This window comes from Cyrtonyx montezumae, unplaced genomic scaffold (genome assembly GCF_038088225.1).
Source record: "Cyrtonyx montezumae isolate F1298 unplaced genomic scaffold, pur_monq_1.0 scaffold_16, whole genome shotgun sequence".
Taxonomy (NCBI): Eukaryota; Metazoa; Chordata; class Aves; order Galliformes; family Odontophoridae; genus Cyrtonyx; species Cyrtonyx montezumae.
In genome coordinates this window covers 12,210,751-12,231,509 of record NW_027071892.1, presented here as the reverse complement: position 1 = coordinate 12,231,509, position 20,759 = coordinate 12,210,751, and the positions used below count along the sequence as shown (strand labels likewise).

General features: G+C 42.8%; 1 protein-coding gene across 2 annotated transcripts in view; it reads right to left on the bottom strand.

The window, feature by feature from the left end:
• Positions 1 to 2,356: 2,356 nt before the first annotated feature.
• Positions 2,357 to 20,759, bottom strand: part of CARD11 (caspase recruitment domain family member 11) — a 40,016-nt gene continuing 21,613 nt past the window's right edge. The window contains exons 6-24 of one of the 2 annotated variants that reach the window (XM_065732890.1): positions 18,852 to 19,004; positions 18,646 to 18,771; positions 17,976 to 18,173; positions 17,328 to 17,507; positions 16,268 to 16,322; positions 15,036 to 15,151; positions 13,746 to 13,849; positions 12,416 to 12,468; positions 11,512 to 11,644; positions 10,804 to 11,005; positions 9,834 to 9,960; positions 8,371 to 8,620; positions 7,894 to 7,990; positions 6,766 to 6,861; positions 5,925 to 6,057; positions 5,379 to 5,552; positions 4,086 to 4,210; positions 3,143 to 3,258; positions 2,357 to 2,577 (exon numbers count right to left, since the gene is read on the bottom strand). In XM_065732890.1, coding sequence (XP_065588962.1) covers positions 2,373 to 2,577; positions 3,143 to 3,258; positions 4,086 to 4,210; positions 5,379 to 5,552; positions 5,925 to 6,057; positions 6,766 to 6,861; positions 7,894 to 7,990; positions 8,371 to 8,620; positions 9,834 to 9,960; positions 10,804 to 11,005; positions 11,512 to 11,644; positions 12,416 to 12,468; positions 13,746 to 13,849; positions 15,036 to 15,151; positions 16,268 to 16,322; positions 17,328 to 17,507; positions 17,976 to 18,173; positions 18,646 to 18,771; positions 18,852 to 19,004 — 2,643 coding nt within the window. In that variant the 3' untranslated portion in view covers positions 2,357 to 2,372. Of the gene's footprint in view, positions 2,578 to 3,142; positions 3,259 to 4,085; positions 4,211 to 5,378; positions 5,594 to 5,924; positions 6,058 to 6,765; positions 6,862 to 7,893; positions 7,991 to 8,370; positions 8,621 to 9,833; positions 9,961 to 10,803; positions 11,006 to 11,511; positions 11,645 to 12,415; positions 12,469 to 13,745; positions 13,850 to 15,035; positions 15,152 to 16,267; positions 16,323 to 17,327; positions 17,508 to 17,975; positions 18,174 to 18,645; positions 18,772 to 18,851; positions 19,005 to 20,759 lie in introns of those variants that run through there. The other variant, XM_065732891.1, reaches the window with a different exon arrangement.

Here is a 20,759-nt window from a genome sequence, read left to right as displayed (position 1 = left end):
ATTCATTGCAAAATAAACCTCCTTTACACTTTGGCATCTACCTTTCCCGTGCCTCTATTTAAATGAAACAAATCACACCCACAGTTGTTCTCTGTGTGCAAGAGGCTCAGAGTTCAAGCAGTGGTGAAGAGACAATTGCAAAAACTTCCTTCTTGCTCCCCACCTCTCCCAACCACTCCTCCAGGTGTTACTTCTTCCCATGGTGCTCCTGGAGGCATCTGAAGCTGACCTGACCAAACCCTTTGCTGCAGCAGCAGAGGAATGTCCTCACGGTCCCTCCCTTTGCTCAGCTGTCTGGATGTCTGCAAGATGCTCCTGGAAGGCTTAGCTTCTCCAACCGATGCTTTCTGCTTTCTTGTTGGGCTACAGAGGCTCTCTGAAGCATCATCCAATTTGTTTTATGTATTCCCCAACCAGTTGTTATTCTTTGCCCTGACAGGAGCTGCAAATGGTGGATGCAGCCTGTTCTTTGTAAAGAGACTGCAAAGTAGGAGTATCTCCCTGCCTGCACAGTCCAAACAGATGGCACTGGGAAGGTAAAGAGCCACTCTCTGACAAATGAGTCAGAGAGTTTGAAGAGCCTTTCAAACATGAATAATGTGAGAGAAAGAGCAGCAGAAAGTCCGATGTAAACTGACATTAATGACTTCTAGAAGGTACCGTTAGTTAAAAAATGATATGTGTAAATGTAAGAGAAGAGCAGAAAAGCACCATCATGCAAGCCAACACGATCTGACCCAGTCTACCTGAGAGACATCCTGAGCATCAGGAGCTGCTCACAAGGACAGTGCAGCAGTCAGCGCAGTGAGGGCAGCCAGGCCAGATGTTCTGCTTGGATTCTGCTTGCCCTGTTACTGCAAGCTGCTGCACGCTCTTCTGAAGCACTGACACAGGGGATGTGGGATGAACACAGAAGCAAAGATAAATTAGTTATTAAATGTGTCTTAAAATGGAGGGATATAGCAGGGAAAGAAAGACCTAAGGATAATGGGATGTGCACCTCTTCTTCTGTAGGTCAGCTCTTATTGTGTTTCAGATGAGCAGTTGTGCAAGTCACAATTATTATCTGATCGGTTTTATTGAATCAATTTGGCAGTCTCAATACAGTGTTTAACGAATGGAGGGAAAATGCTAAAAGCCCTAAGAGACTTAGGAGTCTCAGTCCCACTCATTATCAGCGGAACTTCAACTCTCTGAGGAGTCGAGTGCTTTTGAAAATGGGATGTGGTCTTCTTCTGAGCCTCACACACACTTCTGAAAACGTTACCCTGCTTGGCCACAGCACAGCGTGGCACTCGCTGGTCCCCGTGCTGTCAATCACAGCAGAGAGGTCAAGGACAGAGCGGCTCCCAGCGATTACTGGCTTATGAAGCTCTCCTTTTCCTCTCTGCAGAACAGTCCCTCCTGTTGAGCGGAGGCATGTTGGTCGGCAATGAAGTTGTAGAGAAAGACAGATTTCAGTGGAGAAACAGAAAAACAGAGAAACTTGTCTGGAGGAAGCACCAGTGTTATTTTTCACAAGTGGAAAAAAAAAAATACCCAAACCAAAAGCATTGAGAAATGTATAAATGAATGCAATGCAGAGGCAGGGAAAAAAACTAAATGAAACCTATGAAACCTCAGCAGGTCTTGGAAGATCTGATGTGCCACTGGGACTGCGGAGTCTATTTTTTTGGTAAGTGCCAAGACTAAAAGAAAACTCGTAAAACCGTTAAATAGAACCGGGCTTCAAAAAGGAAGGGAAATTTGTCATTTTAATTAATGCCAGGAATAATAGCTATTTTCCTCCCTTCTGATTAAAATGGTAATGGGAAAACAGGGCTATAGGGCTGCTACGGACATCAGCAGTAGTGTTCCCATTGCTGCCAAGCAGCCTTCAGTTTTTCCCTACTGGAGTGTATTTGGAATCTCACCTCCGGATGGGTGTGAGGCACAACTCAATTCCATTTCCTTTAGCCCAATCCTCGTGCTTTATTTCTCCTAGATTCCACTTATCTGGTCTCATCAGAAGTTCCTGATAAGCCCAACGTGATCCATATTTTTACATAATAAATAACTCCAAGATCCCTCTTCATGATCTTTGCCCTTCCCATTTGTTAAACAGCTGCTGTCCATTAAGAGATGCTGGCGTGTCAGAAACCATGGTGGTGGTGGTCTGATCCATGTCCTCGATCCCTGGCACGTGAAGCATGGGCTGTCCAGCACAGCCCTGCTTCCATTCCATGCATGTGCTCTGCCAGCACCAAGTCCCCAGTCAGCAAGGGTGAGACAGGAGTGAGCATCAGTCACCGAGTCAGAGAACTCTGTGTGCCCCTGCTCCACTTGGGAATGTCCTTTTGTCATCAAAGAGCCCCCCGTTTCACATACTGGTTTTAGAGCTGATCTTCATCTATCCAGATGGTTTTACGCTGCTCTTCTCCAATCTTGTCCTTTATTGTTCTGATAAGGTCTTCAATACTGCTCCATGCATCTGCCTCTACAGAGGCATAGAGACACGGCAGCTCTTCCAGTTCTTTCTCCTTCAGACGGCACATACGTAAGAACTCATCTTCAGCCTCCAGCTTTGGCAATAGTTTCCTGTACCAAATAAGCAGACCGAAAATAAAAGTCTCACATTTCAAGTGAATCCTGTAGTCCCAGCTGCCCCGTCAAGAATTTATTTTCTACTGATTATATACAGGCAGTAAAACTATATACAAGCAAGAATATAGCTCCACCATATCTATCGTCCACTCCACTACCTCCATCCCACCCCCAAGGAAAAATATTTGCTATGGGGAAACAATTTGAGAGGACTGAATGTAGAGAGAGTGCAAGTGTTTATGAACTTCTCTCTTACAGCAGCATTACCTGAAGAAATGCTCTGGGATTTCTAAGCATGGAGAGAAAAACATGCTGAGGTCTTGTCCTCGCACGGTGCTCATTGCTACCGGGGACAGGGAAGGAATGCAAAGTGAGGGAATGCCTCCTTTCTCCTCTTGTAAGATTTCAGGGAAGAGTTGCTGAAGGAAATGATGCACATGCAGACACTGGGCGAAGGGAAACAGGGCCCGTGTTGCTCTCAGTGACAGCATTATTAGGCTCAGGAATTACTCGCTGAATAAGGCAGAATATCAAATATGCAAAAGGTTTGATATTTTACCTGAACCGCTTGATGTTCTTCTCCGAGACTCTGATAAAAAGAACAATGGGATATATCTTGGCTTTGATTAAATCCTTTGTGCAGCTTATCCCGGCTTCCAGGAGACAATGCTTATTCTAAAAACAAAGTCACAACAGAGTCACAAAGAAGCATTCGCAGCTGTAGAATCTTGAGATAAAGGTATCTGTACCTTAAGGGGTCAGCTCAAAAGCTCTACATTTACCACTGTACTGATTTAAAACCTTTAAATCAAATATACATTTAAAGTCCCAACTCCTCCTACTGGTTTACAGCCAGTCAGCCAAGCGAAAGTAAAGCTTAAAAGCTTCCTGAAAAGGTTTAAAATAGAAATGGATTGATCTAAAACTGAAGAGCACGATAAAACACAAGCGGTACACACAAACACACACGTGTGCTTTGTTCCAAGAGAACATCTACTGCAACTGCACGCGAGAGAAAGGAAAAACACCCTTTTAATTCTCTCTTTTTTCCATGCTGTGCTTCAAACCTGCTCTGCTTGATATGAGATCTCTGTCTTTGACTCTGCTATCTCTGCACTGTACACCCCTGTGCCTGTGTTTCAGGCCCTCCTTCCCTTTGTCTCACCTCTCGTATCTCTCACGCACTCATAGATACTTACGATATGAAAAGGAACTGAATGAGAGATGGAGCACAGAAAACGAAAGGATATTTTGCTGCATCAATGTGGGTCATCACAGGGAATGAATAAGAATATAAAAGGATGTGGCCGGGGATGAAAAAGAAAGGGAAAAGCAAGAACATAAATAAAGGCCATGTGAGGGAATAAACATTAATCTGAGATTTAAGGTGGGAAAGAAAAAGCATGCAGCAGTAAACCAGTGAGTTCTTGTCCCAGAAGAAACACAAATTGCAGTCAAATTCACAGTCAGCCCATCCTGCAGGCACAGAGCACTCCGAGCACCTTGGCAGTGACGGCCTCGATATTGGCAGGTACGATGCACTCGTACGTGCTCAGATTCTTCTCTCTGCTGAAGATGATCGTCTCCATCCTTTGCCTCCTTAAGAACTCTTCTTTTGTTACAATATCTGGTGGGAGAAGTGGATGAGGACAAAAAAAAATCACGATTACAACAACAGTACACCTGCAAAGCTATCCAACAGCACTTCAGCTGGGATGTAAGAGTGGTTCAGGGAAAGAAGATGAGCAATGAATTGTCTTCTTAACAGCTGCCTCATTTCTTCCATTGAATTCAATTAAAGCTTAATCTGATCGCAGCTGAGCACCTCAGCTATATCTTCCACCAATGAGTCCTTGGGCAATTACCACAACACTATGAAGGCATTAAATTAAAACAGTAAATACAATTCCAGCACCTAATGTAACACAGTAACATCTCAGGGCTGAGGGATGCTGAGAAGTGCTAAAAAAAGAAAAGCAGGTCGCTTCAGCAAAGGCTCCTAAAGCACGGATTTACTGTTCCAGAATTTGTGTTTAAAGTTTCAAAGAAATTTGGCTTAGGTTGCAACGCGTGATACTGGTCCCCTGGTGAATTGCAGCTCTACATCAAAGCTTTTGTTTTATGTTGCAAGACAGGGAATATTTATTATCATACTTAACTTTTTAGTTTCTCTGTCTGGATGACTGTAGGACTGTGTACGATGCACTGGGTATTCAATATTAGTGTAAAAATGAAACGTCAGCTGTGTTTAATGCTGTGTTGTATACAATCCTGCCCTACAGCAATCACAGTGCTGCATATTGCTTTAATAGTAAATACTTAGCATGGAAGAAAATCAGTCTTTCGAGCAGATCAAATGCACAGTCTTCAAGACTTGGATGAGATAGAAACATAAAATCGCTCTAGGGAAGATATTCCTCATAATAGTGAATACTAGAAACAAATTAATCAAAATTTCACATCGCCTAGATATGCAGTATGCAAACAGTATGCAAACAGAAAGAGCACTCACAGCATTTCAATCTCCGAGGGGCATCCTAGCAACCACACAGCATACACATGGATAATATTCACAGACACAGAATCTCATAACTCTGTGCGCTGGCCGTCTCAAAAACATTCAAATATCTCAGGCACTCTCAAAAGACAGAAACTGTAGTTACACATCATTCTAATGTGACTTCGGTACCCTAGCAACTTTCAGAACCGCGTGCCCCGCTGCGTACGCACAAAAGTATGCTCATATTTCCAACAGTGTGGGTTGGGACTCATGGGCCTCTTCCACCCCTCTCTACCTGGCTTGCATATGTTGAATTCCAGGGCACCTCCGGAGTTGAGAAGCTTCTGAACCAAGGTCTTGGCGAGCATGGTGGGGGTGAAAAGAACGGGGCGCCTGCGCTCACAGCGGATGGGTCTCACCAAGCTGTACGGGATCAGCCGCTTGTTGATTTCACTTTTGGAATCCAAATCTGAGTAGAGAACAAGATGGTTTTACTCTGATTTCTTCTCCCTCAGTATTTGGAGGAAAAAAAGGAGAAACCCGTGAAGCAGAAATGACATGGTTAGTCGTACCGGTCCTTCCTTCTCTTCCGCCTTACTATATATCCAGCAGTACGATGCTCAATTTAATATTAAATAATTCAAGTGCTTTTTGCTTTCAAGAGATTATTTCATGGTTTAACGGCAGACTTGCTAGGAGAATCTTTCTGCTTATTAGCTTGACTTAAAGTTAAATGTTTTGGACAAAGAGCAAGAGAGAACCTAGGAAAAGCTGCCAACAGAACAGGGGGTTTCAGTGCTGTAAGCTTGCTTGTGAAACTACAATTACTTTATATCCATACCTTCCAGTTTATCAGGCAAGGGTTTCTTTGCTTCAGATGAGGTCCGTGCCAGACCAGAGGGCCAGCCAGTGACGATACGAACTCGCTCATTGCTATTCATACGCTTATATTTGTTTTCAGACCTGCTGACAAACTGAAAAGGTGAACGAAGAGATTGGACCCTCGCTTCTTACATTCTTTATTCTCCTAGGCATTCATCAGCCCACACTTGTTATCTGTGAGATCTGAATTACCTATGTCTATCAAAGACAAGACTCCATGGATCTGTTGACTGAATTCTAAGGCTCTTTAAATATCATAGATCTGATTCAGAGCCTTTGTTAATGCCCTTTGGGATTTCTTATTTTGTTCTCTGCTCTGAAGAGGCATGCTCTTCTTTTCCTTGGCAGAGCTCCCTGCTATCACTAGTCCAAGCATTGATATATCCACAACAGAATAACACACACACAGTATCTGCACAACAGTGCTGCAGATTATACCCACATCTCTGCCCCCTCTTTGTTGTACTGCAGAGACTTAAAGCCCTGCAGGGACAGGCTGAAAGCTGGGGTGTGCAGCCTGGAGAAGTGAAGACACCAGGTAGACCTGAGAACGGCCTTTCAGAAAAAAGGGGGCTCTAAGAAAGAAGAGGACAGACTCTTGAGTGGGGTCTGCTGTGAAAAAACGAGGGAACAGGCTGACCCATTCATTCTTTTCATGTATTAGTTCTCTTTTAGATAAGAAGAAATCCTGACACAACTACCTGGGGTAGAGTTATCAGGGAGTTTAAAGCAACCCACGAATGTCTGCTACTCTGATTCTACTAGTTTTCACATTCCACTGAGAATGTAAACTTTTTTACCTGTAATATTTGGCCCAAAAGAAAGCTTGCTCTGGACAGACGAGGGCTGGTTTTTGGGTCACTCTGTGCTGCAGGCTCCTCTGGCTGCAATGTATTCTAGTAACAAATAGCACAGCTTGTTTGTCTGTATGCTTGTTTTTATACACACCAACAAAGAACAGAATTAAGCAAAAGCAGATATTTTATATTTCCAACACAACAACGACTGATTCACAACCACCCCAAATACAAAGTTCTAAACAAGCTACGTGTGGTATGGCCTATGCTGAGAAACAAAGCTTCTTATACAGCTCTTCCACATTCCTTTCTTCACAGGAGACTGAAGTCCACAATTAATGGTGGAGGGGATTTCTGCATTAAGGAAGTTCAGGCAGAGCTTTTGCTTTCACTGGCTCCTCTGCCAGTGCTCCCCATCCCTCTGGTGAATGAGGAATGAAGGACAGCAGGAATGTGTGACAATTCACCTTGGCTGAAATCAAACACGGTGGCTGCAGTGTCTCCCGGCCAGTGCTAGAAGCAGGCACATCTCCCAGGCTCTGTTAGAAGTTCTAGAAAGATCCTCTGGTAACTAATGCACCAGGAAGCTGGTTTTAAGATTGGTACAATTCTTTGGGCTAAAGAAAGAAAGATTACTTTCACTGAAGGAAAAGGAGAGGTTGGCAGTCCTTGTTGTGTGTGGAGAGATGGAAGTCCCACTTCTCCCCATTGCATGTAGGTTGGGAAAGAGACAATACTGTCTCTAATTAGAGACAATAACAGTGCTTTGGATTAGACATTTGTTCACAGTAAGAGAGAAATAATTCAGTTTATTAACTCCAATGACACAGCTTCTTCCTTATGTGGATGTGAAGTTGCATTAGAGGCTTACAGGCTGAGAAAAATGAAAGGCATTAACTATGACACAGAACAGATATAAAGTGTACTACCTCATAGCAGGAAGGGTTAATAATGCGCTGGAGTTAGGTACGTTGCCAAGGACGACACCATTTAAAGCAGACAAAGGTCACCCACTGCCTGGTGCAATCAAAAACTACACAGAGCCCATACATGAACTCCTGTAAAATCAGCATAACGAACAACAAGTAGCAGTGGAGAAATGGATGTTAAAAAGGCTCTGGAGGTACTTGCCCGGAGTGCCCGCAGGGTGTTGTGTGAGCTGTCTGTCTCGTCTTTGCTTCCTCTGTGCATCAGCCGCTGCAGTTTCACCAGGAGAAGTTGCTGGGCTCTGCAAGGATGGAAACACACAGGTCAGGTTAGTTTGAAGCCGCACAAAGGCTGGACTGAGGCAGGTCTGTGGCTGCAGAAAAGATGAATAGAAACAGGAGGAGTGAGGAAAGCACACAGTAAATGCAGGAACAAAGCAACGATCAGGACTGCAGTGCTGTTAAAGATTAAAAAACTTCCATGATGTATTTTCCTTGGCATCTGTTTGAGAAACCCACATTACTCTTTCAGGTGAGCTCTGCTGTCTGCTTTCTAAAGCCTTATACCTCGCGTTACCATTTAACATCAGCAAGTCTCACCCCAAGAACGGAGGTGTGCACACCTCTCCTATAGCAGTTATTAATTTTCCTCTCAGCTGCGGCCGCTCTGCACGGTGCTCACCTGCTGTAGCTGGGAATGGTCCCTCTCTCCAGGTCCTTGTCTGTGAAAGGATCGACTCTGGCACAGAGCCAGTCACATCCCCCGCATGTTCCCTGGTACATGGTGTCGAGAATATGAACAATCTCATCACATTTCACTGATAGGGAACAGCAGTCCAGCTGGCTGGAGATGTTCAGATTCAGGCGGATGTGAAATGAGTCCCCTGATGCGATAAGCCCATCTTCCAGCTCAGAGAGCAGCTTCCTGTAACCTGCAGCAATGAAGGATGGGACAAAGCATGACCATGCAGCACCTCGGCGTTGCTGCATCCTGGGGTCCCTTTGCAAGAAGCACAGCACAGACTCCCGAAGCTTCTCCAAGAGAGGCTTTGTACTTCTGGAAACACTACAGCAAGGTGATGGGGCTGCACCTTAATGACACAAATGGAGCTCTGGCTCAGAAACAGCTCACGCTGCTGTAGCAGAACCCTTGGGAACCACAGAATCATTAAGATTGGAAAAGACCTCTGAGATCACCCAGCCCAACCATCAGCCCACCACCACCATGCCCACTGCCCTCGTCCCTCAGTGCCACAGCCACGTGGTTCCTGAACACCTCGTGTTCACCAGTTCAAGTGGTGACACCACCACCTCCCTGGAAAAGTAACTCCACATTCAGTAACCCACACACAACCAGTAAATCTGGATTTCTCAGCACAGATGTAGACACAGCTGTAGCCCTGTAAGTACAGACTGAGTTCTGCCACCAGTTTGCACGTCAAGCTACTCCCTTTATTATTAGCACTCACTGGCACTACCACAGACAACAACATGCTTTAGCTGGGGATAAGTGGTGCTCAAAAAAATGGCAATACTCTTTCCCATCTTAGAAAACATAAAAGAAAATCAAAGACATCACTTCCTGAGTGATTTTTCAGCCAAAATTCTCTAACTAGTGTTAAGAAGCAAAAGAAAAATCAAACCAAAACACAAAAAAATTTAAAATTCATATGCACCAGTAAAAAAAAAAAGGATTTTGGAATGCAGTTTTTGATCCGCAACTCCAAATGATCATTGCAAGCCTTGAACACTACAATCAAATTCCATTCACCGCACACAAAACAGCTGTTAAAGATATGATAAAGACACAAAGGAAATGAACAGGTAAATGCTAAATTGGCTTCAGCTGGATAAAGATGATTCAGCTCACCACACTGTATTACAGAAAACAGTACATAAAAATAATTGTGTGTTATGTGAGTCATGTAGTTGCTGTCCCGCTATTCCAATTCTTAAGGGCCCTGTAGTGACAAACACATGGCCTTTTTTTCCTCTCAGTTACACAGCATTGCCATAATTAATGCTGGTAGACGTGCTTCAGATTTATACCAGTATAAAATACACCCTGGTTCTGTTATTCTCATCCACACTAATTAGTACAATAGACCTGGAGCTATTTGAGTTGAGAAATACTTTCAGTCCTACCTTCGTGATTTGATTTATACTGGAGTGTTACTGGACCATGGCATCTCTGAATTGTCCAGTGAACCTCTTCCTTTGTGCAAGTATCCAAGGGAACACTCTGATTTTCCCCTTTGATGCAGCCTTCCAACTAGATATGAAAGAAATATTACTCTCCAGTGTAGGTTCAATCTCCGAGTCAATTATATTGGGATTTTTTGAAGCAGCACAATCTTTTTCTGATTAAGTAATCCAGATACTTTGCTATCAGGATGCAGATTATATTCCAATTATTTAGTTTCTTTTCTCTCAAATAAGGACTGCTGTCAGCTGTGGACTCATTCTGCATCTCACTGACAATCCCAGTAGTAAGTAAATCAGGAATACATATATACGTATTACATATTATCCTTTGGTGGTATTTTAACAGGATAAATGTTGGGAACATTGGAGATGAAGGGCAAAGTCTAAGCAGTGAGCAACTCAGCAGAAGCATCTCTAGATTGCTTACGTGATGCTGGAGACAGCTGTGCAGCCCTTCTTCCCATTCATATTGCAGCTGTGTCCAGTTGTGTCTCATGACACGTCCAGTGCCAGGAGAGACCACTGACCACTCTAGAGAGTGACTGAAGAATCACTGTGCTGAGTTACATAGCATGAACTTCCTTTCAAGGTAGAAAACTACTGGGAAGTTGAGAGCAACTCCCATTCTACTCAGTGGGGCAGTACTATAAGACACAGCATTTATAGAAACTGTCATCTGCTCTCAGCTCTTCCAGAGTACAAAGGTGTGTTCATGTGTTGGACAACCAAAACCACAAACATTATTTCTCCCATGATTCCATAATCAATAACAGATTTTCTTCTGCAAGAGGCACAGTGTTTGCCATTAACACAAAGTGAAAGAAGACACAAAAAGATGGTATTGTAGTAAGGATGCATGCACGGAGGTGCAGAGATCTGTAATAATGCATGTTGATTATTTTATGCTCACCAGTAGGAGTTGGTGTCCCTCCCGAAGACCTGCCTTTTCTGCAAGTGATCCTGCTTGGACAGAACTAACAAAGCTCCCTTTGTCGTTACCTCCTATAAGAGTGATTTCTGAATTGAGAGTATCTCCATTCAGTGTTATGCGGTGGATGGTATGGCAGGAATTCCTGATGCGCCCAACAGATGTGACAGAGGGACGAAAAGGTCTGTGTTCATGAAAGGATGCAAGAGTTACACGGTCAGCTCACCTTTTAACTACCAATCCTGAGTTAAACGCATGCATGATAAATGAGAGATGTAGAAATAAACTTAATTTATGCAGCGCTAGAATCTGAGGACTCTAAAAGAAATCCTTATCACTGTGTAAGTTCTGCAGAAGAGCAGCTGGATAGCCTCAAGGACTCTGACTGGATAACAAGATCGCAGGGATAAATTTAAACCTCTACAATGTTTTGTCTGCTTTGAAATTTTTGAAATTTTAAGATGACTTTCACTGGATTACAGGATATGAAAGTAGTCCAAAATAACATACCATACTGCTAGCAGCATAAAGAAATAATGACTTAACACAGCACCATGAGATCTTAGTGTCAAGTGACAATTTGTGACACGGTATTCCTGCCAGTGCGTTACAGTTAAGTGAGGGATGTCTACTACAGTAGCCTTTCCCCTTAATGTGTGTCTACGGGAGGTAAACTGGCATTTCAAATACCTTTCCAGAGAGAACTTTCTAAATATGGAGTTGACATGCTCCAGGTCATAGGCATCCAGGCCTTCTGACTGATGGGAAGAGGAAGAAGAGTGCACCGAAGGAGCTCCGTGTGAGTGCCTGTCATGACCCTCATCTGAAAAACATAACAAAACAAATCAAAACAAAATCGAGTCCTAAATACAGTGGTAAAGATGGAAAAGATGAAAATAGATGTTTGATTCTTCTTAGCCAAAACTGAACGAGGAAATTCCTGATGCACAGGCATAATTCCTTTCTACAGACCACGGCAAGGAATGCTGGTCTTGCTTACTAGACCTTACCTGCTCAGCCCTATAGAACAGTTCAAGCTGAAAGTGAACTTTGGAGACTGTCTAATCAACCCCTCAGCTCAAAGCAGGATCATCTTGAGGACTTTGTCCAATTTCCTTTGTATATCTCTGAAGATGGAGATTCCCCAACCTCCCTGGAAAACCATGTTACAGTTTTTGACTGCTTTTGTAGTAAAAAAGCTTTATTTTAATGTTTAAATGAATTGTTTGCATCCATTGTTTCTTGTCCTCCAGCTGAGTAGAACCACACTCTCGTCAGTGCTATCTTCTTCATGCTTTCTCTTCTCAGTCTGATGCTTTCCTTATTTTTAAGGCAGGAGGTCTTCTTTTCAACCTGTGATCCTCAATCTGCACTCTTATCTATTCATTCAGTAAAATTCTTTCACTTATTCAGGAATAACTACTTCCCTGTTCTCACCACTGGTTTTCTTTTTGCTTATTATAACAATTTGATGAATTTTTCTCAGACAACGTGTCATATTTTCTTTAGACTGAATTATTACTGGACAGTATCTGTAGCTGATGAGCTCATCACATCTCACAGTTAAACTATTACGTGACACCTTCTTGCTTACCATCTAGCTCCAAAGCATCAAATCCAAAGCTGTCATTGTCCTCTTCAAGTAGACTGAAATTAAAAACAAAATTTGAGATAACAGGAGAGAGAAAAAAAGATGTTCATTTTCCCACTTTCAGCAGATTTCATTAAGCTTTGAAGGAGGAACATTTTCTCTGACAAAGAAAAATGTTGGAGGTATTAGATAAGGCAACAGCACAGCTGCCAAAAGAAAAAGCAACAGTGATATGTTGTAGGCCCTGAGAAAAAGTAGGGAGATGGCAGGAGGACAGCGTGTGCCAGCCAACATGGCAAGCACGTAGAGTAGCAGAAAGATTCAGAAGAAAGAACTGATAAGGGCAGTGAGGAAATGAAGACTCTGCTGAAGACAAAGGGAAAGTGCTGCCTGGTGTCCTACCCATGTGACTTACAGCATCCTGCACTGCGATAAACACTCTTGTAATACCTGCTATATATATCATCCTGAAGGATGGCTTTTCCATGATCAAACATCTTAGAAGCTCACTGATGGGCTGAGTGAATGCAAGGGAAGTGGCAGCAGTACAGCAGCAATGGAGCAATTTACCCTCCTGACTTCAAGTGCTTGGAGTATTTTATAACAGCTAAATGGGACCTCACATACCCACAGTAACAAGGCAGGGTGCCCTGAGCCTTGGCACCAAGCCTCATGCCACATCTCCAGTCCCAGCCAAGCCCCCACTGACTCCAGTCAGACACAGCCTTTCCTTTCCAGGGTGACAGTCTGGCCTTAAAACTTACACAGGTAAAACGTCCCAACATTTTTCTCTTCAGGGGATACTGGCCAAGCAAGCGGTCTGTCTGCTTCCCCAGAAGGGCTTCATTAAAGCATGCTGTAGGGTTGCAAAGCTGTTTAAATAACAGCTTTTTTTCCCATTCACAATGATTTGCAGGTCCCTGGTGAAGCTGCTATTCCTCATTTCGGGTGAAGGGTGAATTTTTGCAGTCAGTTTGGGAAGAACTAGCTATTTTTACACTGTGCATAAGCAAGGAAATAACACAACTTTTCCTACATCTTGAACTACTATCTCACTTTTTCCCTCAGAAACCGAGATCAGATGAACTGTGAAACCTGCATCTTGGCATGAGGATAGCAATTATTTTGGATTACGTTCACAGATTTAATTTTTGTGGGCTAATCATCAACTTATAAACCACGCTGAACTTCTGGGCATGGACTCAAGATAACCTGAATTTACTGCTCATTAGCTTAACAAAATAAAGCCACGGTCAGACCTTGCTAAGCCAGGGTGCCTTTCCCCCCCACTGACAAGAGGCACGGGGCACATTTCAGCAGCACGGGCACCCACCTGCAGGGAGGGGCATCCTCTCTGCAGCGTCGGACTATCGAGTCGTTCCCCGGAGGCTCAGGAGTGGTAGACATGATACTGTCGTTGCGATTTCTCAGGGTTTGCTTTTAAAAAGCAGAACGCAAAAAGAAAGGACACCTGCATTAAATGTGCTATCATTTCTGACAGAAGCATTATCCTGCTAGCTTCCCCTCTGCTCTGAGAAACACATCCCGCAGGAAGAAAAACGGATTCTCTGCTCACAGATGTTCTGTACAAGAGCATTCACGTTTGTACGTTCCAGTATTACAGCTCTATGTACAGAGTGCACGATGGCACTGTACCTCATTCTGTGACACATAGCTGGCTGATTTACTGAAGCATTTTAACTTCACCCTCCATCTGCAGAGCGCATGATGCTCAGCTGACATATAGGTCGACGAGGATGAAAAGCAGAATGTAGGTATGTATATATATATATTTATATACGTGCATAGTAGGAATGAGGAAGTAACACACATATCTCCATATATTCCATTATCAATCTAGTATATTGGCTTGGAGTCTAAACTGTCAATTGTACTGCAGGGAAGATAGTTAAGTCATCAAAACACCCAACAGATATTCCAAAGAATATTCCTACACCAGCTAAGCTTATTATGAGAGGCAGGGAGCTCTTTCCTGGCTATTCTTGGCTATAATTTTAATTTCCTGGGGGCAGCATTTTTCACAGTGCTCTAGAAAGATGTTTTGTTCTTTGTTACTGATACTCTGCAAGAGCACTCTCTCTTTCTGCTTGTCCTGCTGTGTCAGTGCTCACATATGTATAATGGGATATCCACCTTGAGAGATCAGGGGGATAGAGCAAGCAGGGAAGAAATGGTTTGGCTATGGCATGCAGAAACTTCCAACTGTGATCCGCACCCCTCTTCTCACTGCCTGTTACTTACAGATGGGAGAAGCTTCAGAGAACTAAAAAAATAATAATTAAAAAAAAAAACTGAATATAGCAGCTTTTTAAGAAAATCTCATCTTTAACAGTAAACATGAAATGGCGTAAGGACACAGCGAGAGGTCGTCAATGTCTAAAATCTTTTTAAATAAACCAAGTCCAATCCTGGGATTTTGGAAAAGGCTGCTAACACCATTCTAAGAACGCCCTGGTAAAGCAATTAAGGGAGCTTCTGACAAGGGGCTTGGATCGGGTCACAGCTGGGTGGCCAGTGAGCTGACAACACGGGGCCATAGAAGCTCTCAGCCACACCAGGGAAGGAGGTCATAGCAGGGAAGCGGTATCTGAAGGCTCCTTACAATTTTGCTGACTTCACAGCTGCTGATGGAGTTACTGATGGAAACAGAATTAGAGGAACTAGTGTCTGTGCGGCCATTGCTGGCATCAGCCCCATCTTCATCCTGTGCTCTGACTGCTGCGCTCACAGATGACAGAGAAAAATACAGACACCGAAGAAAATTACGTTAGATCACTTCCAATACAGAGTCTTTCACAGATTTCAACAAGGCCTACAATTATCTTTCCACTTCAGTTTGTCTCGTTTCCCATCCTCCACTGCAGCACCGGAGCCCTTTGCTCCCTGCCCAGCTCCTCAACACACCTCCTTCAGCCCTCCCCTCTGCTTTTTTTTTGTTTTGTTATCTCAATGAATACCCGCTGACTAATGCAGAGGGTTGTTTTTATTAATTTGTTAATGTATTGTTTGTGTTTTATCCCCATCATCTGGCAGTCTGCAGTTTGTTTTGAAAGAGCAGTGTTCCCAACAGGGACCGAGCAGCTGCAGGCAGCCCCAGGAAGCACAGCATGAACTTCTGGACAGACTCCCTCCCATCTTCAGCACCTCTAATTTGGACAAATCTTGCCATTACCCAATACTAAACATAAATGCAACATCTTGCAGCAGGAACCATGTTTACCTTCTTATTCTGTACAGCAGTGAGTGTGCTGCAGCAGATAACAAATGAAGGAAGTGCTGCCTAAGATGTTTGCTTGGAGAACATTGTTAGCTAAGAGGAATTAGGAGTGCACAGCAACTCATTTGGTAACTTGGCAGTTGGCTGCCAGGTGGGTCAGCCCTTCCTCCTGGCCACTGCAGTGTTTTAGATTTAAAATGAATTCCTTTTTGCTGAAGGACAAATAAACTCATCAGGGGATCACTAGACTGGGGTCTCTTCAGCTCGAAGGATCTTTCCAAGAGCAAAAAGAAGAGAATATAACGACCTTTTGTACGAGAATTACAACGTAGCCTTTACATTTTGATGAGATAAAGGGAAGATTAAGTAAACAAAAAAAGTTAGGCGAGTCGTGGGTTCTAATATTGTTTGTCCATGGAGATAGCTTTGGATGGAGTGGCTGATCAGGTAGAACACCTGACTGCTTCAAATTCTGACACTGTTCACAGTGGAAGAAGCTATTCTACTGACTTGAGCTTAGTTAAAAGTCTCCTGGGTCACAGTGTTTGTTAAAACAACTTAAGGAGACTGAACAAATGAGACAGAAAAGGAGTAAGAACATAGGTGCTCTTTCTGACCTTGAAACTCTGATGTTTTGTTCATGTTGACAGGGGATTTAGCTCTTGGATTTATCTAAAAGAAAGAAGACAAAAACAAAAATAAATGCGGGAAATGCCACACAGTATAAAACACATATTTTCACCCCGTTTTTCACTGTTGTGCTGAAAGATACCTGCCTTCATTTAAATGACAGGACTCCAAATTTTGAAGATATTTAGGTATCTAAATGCCACTGCCATGAATGGGAGCTATCTACTTAACTATTTTTAAAGTCTGGCCCAAATGCTTAGCAATTTCCAGATTCTGCTGAGGGAACAAAGAGACAAAAGGTGAAGTGGGTGCCTTGGGACCGGCTTCAGGCAGCTGTTAATACAACAGACCTCCTTTTGGAGCATGCAATGTACAAAATGCAGCTCTACTGCCATAAGTAATAAAAACAGTCGAAGCTCAGAAAGGTTATGAAGGGCAGGGAGAATTCAAATGCAGATGAGAGCAAAGAGAAGCTCAGAACTCCAAATGTTAGCTTGTGTATTTTTTTTTACAGTATGTGAATACAGTATCAGATAATAACAGCATGAATGCAGCTAGTTGGGGAAAATCTTACACCTAACATGTGCTATCTCTTACTCTTCTGTGAGAGGAAATTGCCATAATTTAATTCTAAATTAGACTGTTAATTTGACTTGTGTTCATGTCCATTTTTTTCTATTATTCTTTGCAGCTGATGCAAGCTTTTCCACCTGTGCTTCGATTTCCACCTTCAGTTCCTTGTGTGCTAGACTTTGGGCATTATGTCATTTTTTTTTCCACTCCTGTTAAGGAGGCAATGAATCAATTTATTGACAATGCTCTATGAACGTGAATGAGCAGCAGAAGCAAGAGGGAGAAGGGACAAAAAATGGTCAATGAAACCTGATTATATCTGCTCCTCAAGGCATAAATCACCACAGGGCAAAAAACTTATAGAAAGCCTATTTTTATAGCACAGCAGTTTCAGAGGCATAACCACAATGCTTTATATCTCTTAGTTCTAACAGTCCCTACGCTATACCGCTTCAGCCCAATATTAAGACATACCTGGATTCCCTTAAGGTTCACTCTTCTCTTGAGTCGAGCTTGATCAGGCAAGAAGAATTTGTTGTCTTCTGGTGAGTCTTCTGATGTGGAGGAGTCATCTGCCTCCTGACCATTGGCTTTTGGGCTAGAAGTCCCAAAGGTCTGGGAAATAATAGTGATGGGTAGATTGCGTGGCAAACTCTAAAGATGAGAAGGAAAGACTTCTGAGAAAGAGTTTAGTACAGCTCCTTATAACTCCCCTGAAGAGCAATCTGAAAGAACTTTCTGCGAGTTCAGAGCTTCGGAAGCTCATGTGGAATGTAATCCAGTCCCAAATCAATAATTCCCAACATCTGTTTTCTGTTCATTGGAGTATGTTCCTCAGAAGAATTCATGGTTTCTACCCCAGTGCAGAAATACACTCTTTTTGCAATTTTTTTCCCTCATAATTCAAATCAAATGCCAGCCTTTGAGAAGCTATGTGCATGACACAGTCAACCTGAACCCCACTGTACTGAAGAAATTCTTGGAGCATTGACATTTAGTAGAAGGAAGTAGATTTTTTGTTAATTCACAGAAGGAATAGAGTACCCTTTTCATTGCAAGCAGAAATATTTTAAAGACAGAAGTCCTAAAGAAGAATGCAGGTGCATCTAAGTCCATCTCTACCTGGTCATGACAATTATTGTCCTTAGAGAGCCGACGGAGTTTGCACTCTAGGTTAACAATGCAGGCTTCTTTCCGAACCATTTCAATTCGGAGTTCATCATTTCTCTCCTCCAGCTCCCGAATCTGCTTCCTGTATTTATCTTTTTCAATCAGACAGTGTGAATACTGTGTCTGAGCCTCATCACGTGAGCGGAACGCCTGCAGCAGACAGAAGAACCTGTTTTGCATTTGGGCTTTCTCCCAGCTGTTTTGTTTTCAATGCATTTGGAATAAGGACTTCAGAAATGGTAACCCATCCACCAATTAACATAGCAGTAAGGACCAGGGTGTGTGCCACAATTGTACCATTAAAAATAATGATGATGAGGGTGGTTCAATTCCAGCTCCCTCTTGGTTAGTGGCAAAATATTCTAGAGTGCAAATTGGATCACTTGACAATAATGCAAAGCCTGCAGGAGCTGTTGCTAAGTTCTTGGTTCTGCCTGGTGGATGCTACAGTGTGGGAACAACATAATATTATCCTGTGTGTAATTACTGTAAAGCAAAACAATTTCTTGTAAGCATTCATGTTTAGTGGCATTTTGGGTCCAATTACCCACAATTCCCTAAAGTGACAGAGAAGAGATATGGGCTTTTGCTAAGAATTTTCCCCAGTTCAACAGTTTGATACCTGGTCTCGCTCCTTCTCCACCTCTTCTAGCTGTATCATCACAGTGTTCATACGGTGCTTATACATCTCACAGTCTTTTCCAAGCGTTGAACACTTCAACTCTAAATCCTCTTTCTCTTCAAGATACTGAAAACAACAGTCTGTTAGCCACTACTGCTCTTAGAGGTCTTCTGGGTACCGCACTGAACTATCCTTTAATTTCTCACCTTGTCTCTCAAGTCCTCCACATGACGAATCTCCTCTTGGAGATTAAAGATCTTGCTGACCAACTCATGACGATCTTCCAGTGCCTCCTTACGGTCATGTTCCAGGATATCCAAAATGGCTTTGTCTGAATCTGGTAAACTCCGCTTGTCAGCCTGAGGAAACATGTTTTTAAGAGACAGGCCGGGGAAAGAGAAAAGAATACTGCAGGAAAAATAAAAACAAAGACAGTAACAAACAAGAGGAATAGAAAATGAACGTGGTATTGCAATGGGAAAGCAGCAGAAGGAATGGACATTTGTTCATATTTTAAAATATTGTCAAAGAAGATGAATAAAGGCTGTCTTGCTGTCAGAATAGTCTGATGAAGGAACAGTTTTACTGTTTTATTGTACTGGCAATAATTTGATCCATTTTGGATGCATTCACAATTCTTCACTCCAAGCCCTGCATTCAAAATTCTTCTCTATTAATCAGCTCTCACTGAACACAAAATTCATCCTTTGCCAAAGAGCAGGGCCTAAGAAAACATTCCGAGGCATTTTTAAAGCATGTATAGGCTTTGGAGGGCTATGCTTAGAGAATATTAAACATGCCTGAAAGCAGCTTGTACCTCTGCTTCATTTTCTGTGGTACCTAGCAATACTTTTTTTCTCTCAGATTTAAAATTAACAGGATTACGAGAGCAGGTTTCAATAAATAAATTGTCATCCAAAATTAACCATAAATGGAAAATAAAAAAGGCACAAAATGCAAGCAAGTATTGTACATATTTATTTTTAAAATACCTAGACTAAGTTGGAGATTTCAGTGACGTTTTGGCTACCTAATAAAATAAATATTTCTAAACCAAACTGCCTTTTGCTTATTTATACTTTCTCTTAGGAGATTGACAACCCTGCTTTAAGATATTTCTTGATCATTTCTCTGTTTCCCTAGGTGCTGAAAGACCAAGTCAATTAATATGATACAGCCTTCATGGACCAGAACTCTGAGAATCTTCTGCACTACACACTTTTTCAACCTCTGAATTGGATTTGTATTAGAACTATGAATTGCTGGGCACTGCCAAAGGCTAAAGCCATATTCCAAAATGCATTCTATTGATAAATTTTTTTAAGTGCCATTTCAAAAGGCTTCAAGCCTTGCCCAGAGAAGTGCTGAGCTCTCACACATATCTTAGTATTTGACTATGCTCTTCACAGAGTAACATGGTACTAAATTAGCTGCGTATCATCCTTTTTCCCCATCTGCCCCAAAAAAGGGTTAGTTAAGATACCTGTGCACAGCAGCATTCTGTGGGGCATTCTGGCATCTACTGACAAACCAAGAACAGAAATCTTTTCCTATGCTTCATCAGGATCTTTTGGCACAGATGGGACAGTAGCACAGAGAAAGCTACCAAGCCACTATCAGAAACTTCTTGGCTGGATGTTTAACACAGCTTTATAGTGGCAGACCGGTACAAATATCCACAGCAGGGTTAAAGCATGGAGCTGAATGCACATCAGGCAGTATTTTTGGTGGAAGCCCTCCCTGTGCCTGTGTTTGTACAAGTAGTACACTCAGCTGGGAGCTATATAACCAACCTTCTGTATTTTCAAACTTCGCACCTTGGAGGCAGAGGTTTTGCCAACCCTTCCTAGCACTGAAACAGGAGAATGTGATGAGCTTGAGGTGAGGAGTGACACCAGTGGCAGACACCATGCCGCCTTCTGTTTGTCACGACCAGTTGGCCCACTATGGACTTAACTCCCTGTGCCTTATATATGAGAGCTGTTACCACCTGGCTGCTTCTCAGCCCAGTCTCAGAGCCTTCTCCAGACACTGAGAAACCAAGGGGTGGCCACCCAAGGTGCGGGGTACGTGAGACAGTGTGGGAGGAGAGTGTGGGTATGCCAGGAGGCAAG